The sequence below is a fragment of the Pygoscelis adeliae genome, unplaced genomic scaffold, assembly GCF_000699105.1.
Source record: "Pygoscelis adeliae isolate BGI_AS28 unplaced genomic scaffold, ASM69910v1 Scaffold145, whole genome shotgun sequence".
Lineage (NCBI taxonomy): Eukaryota > Metazoa > Chordata > Aves > Sphenisciformes > Spheniscidae > Pygoscelis > Pygoscelis adeliae.
In genome coordinates, this window is record NW_008824866.1 from 1,845,794 (window position 1) to 1,847,560 (window position 1,767).

At 47.1% G+C, this 1,767-nt stretch overlaps 1 protein-coding gene across 1 annotated transcript in view; it reads left to right on the forward strand.

Annotated features, from left to right (window-relative positions):
* Nucleotides 1–1,119: 1,119 nt before the first annotated feature.
* The window catches only part of LOC103917324 (chromosome unknown open reading frame, human C8orf37), a 61,506-nt gene continuing 60,858 nt past the window's right edge, over nucleotides 1,120–1,767 (forward strand). Inside the window, exon 1 of the mRNA XM_009324446.1 lies at nucleotides 1,120–1,376. Coding sequence (XP_009322721.1) covers nucleotides 1,120–1,376 — 257 coding nt within the window. The remainder of the gene's footprint in view (nucleotides 1,377–1,767) is intronic.

Here is a 1,767-nt window from a genome sequence, read left to right on the forward strand (position 1 = left end):
GGCTTATAAAAAAGATGGGGGCAAACTTTTTAGCAGGGCCTGTTGTGACAGGACAAGGGGGAATGGCTTTAAACTAAAGGGAGGTAGATATAGACTAGATAGTCTATTTCTTCTATAAGGATGAAATTTTTTACGCTGAGGGTGGTGAAACACTGGCACAGGTTGCCCAGAGAGGTGGTGGATGCCCCATCCCTGGAAACATTCAAGATCACGTTGGACGGGGCTCTGAGCAACCTGACCTAGTTGAAGATGGCCCTGCCCACGGCAGGGGGGTTGGACTAGATGCCCTTTAGAGGTCCCTTCCAACCCAAACTATTCTATGATTCTATAATGAAACTGTCCTCCTTTAGTACTCTTTAGCGGTCATTGACTTACTCTTGTTTCCACAGTTCTATCACCTGCCCAAAACACACATGAGGCTGGCTGGTCTTTATTTAGCCACATTTAACAAGTCATTATCTTCAGTTTTTTTTAAATGATGGCAGAATAATACTAAGATTTTTTTTTCAGTCTTTTCAGTCCCCCAGTATTTCAGAACTGAGAAACATTACCAGTGGCTCAAAGAGTGCCCTAGACTGCTTTTCTGAAAGCCTTGTTTGCAATCTACCCATACCTTTAATTTTAAAATCTTACGCTTTGTTTCCAAAAAGGTGCAGTGTTTAGCAACTGCATCTGAACATCCTCCTTACTGTCTGTTTGGAGTGATCAGACATGGCCTGTCTACATCAACTGGCTTTCCCTCAGCTGCAAAAGAGTAACATTTATTGACTCTCGTAGCTAGACTACCACATGAGTGTGCACTGTATTTACTATAAAGGCAGTCTGAAGGATGAGTTGCACATTTGTACCATGAGCAAAGCTAGCTAGCACAAGGCAAGCCACAGAAGGAATCCGTGACCATGCACATGAAAAATGGTGGCAATTCATGATCTGAAACATCTTCAGAAAGTCTACTTCCAATTCTTTATCAGGTCTGACATTTTTACGCATAATCAGTTATTTGTCGCATTTAGAAGTAAAATAGTTCTTCATTCTGTTCAGGGGATCATCTTGGAAAACCACTTCCATAGCTTAAAACAATTATGATTATCAAAGGCCAGTGAAACCACTAATTCCCTGATGAAAAGTTTGAGACCTAGCGAGAGAAACGCCAGGCTTCAGCCGCAGGCCTCGCTGTCTACCGGAGGGGACGGTCACTCGCTGCCCCTACGCCTACACAAACTCGGTGGTTCCCCCAAGCCCAACAGCCGCCGCCTCGCCGCTGTCACTCGCTGCCCCTACGCCTACACAAACTCGGTGGTTCCCCCAAGCCCAACAGCCGCCGCTGCAGCTTTCAGTGCCCTCAACGGCTGCTGCGCGGGGGTGGGCACCAGGAGGTGAGGGTTTGGTTTTGCTAAGCCTGGCTCTGTGGGTTTGAGTCCGAAATCCCCAACCAGCAGTGGTTTGCATCTGGGTCCCACCCAGCTGGATCCCAAGAGTCGGGGGGGGGAGGAAGAAGAGACGTCGTCCTGGTTTCATACAAAAATAACCAAAATGACAGTTGGTTTTGGTTTGAGCAAAGTAAAATCAGGGCAGTTCGGAACAAAGCTTTATTTTGTATTAACAGCCTGAGGTTAGAAAAACTGCTCTTAAGTTTGATCCATGGCTAGCAACAAAATGAGCAAGAATCTTCTGCTGAGTGACCAAAACTACTAATGCCGCCAGGGTTATGGTGCTGCGACACCCGTGCCCGCCGAACACCCAGCCCCAGGGCGCCCGCCGCCCGCT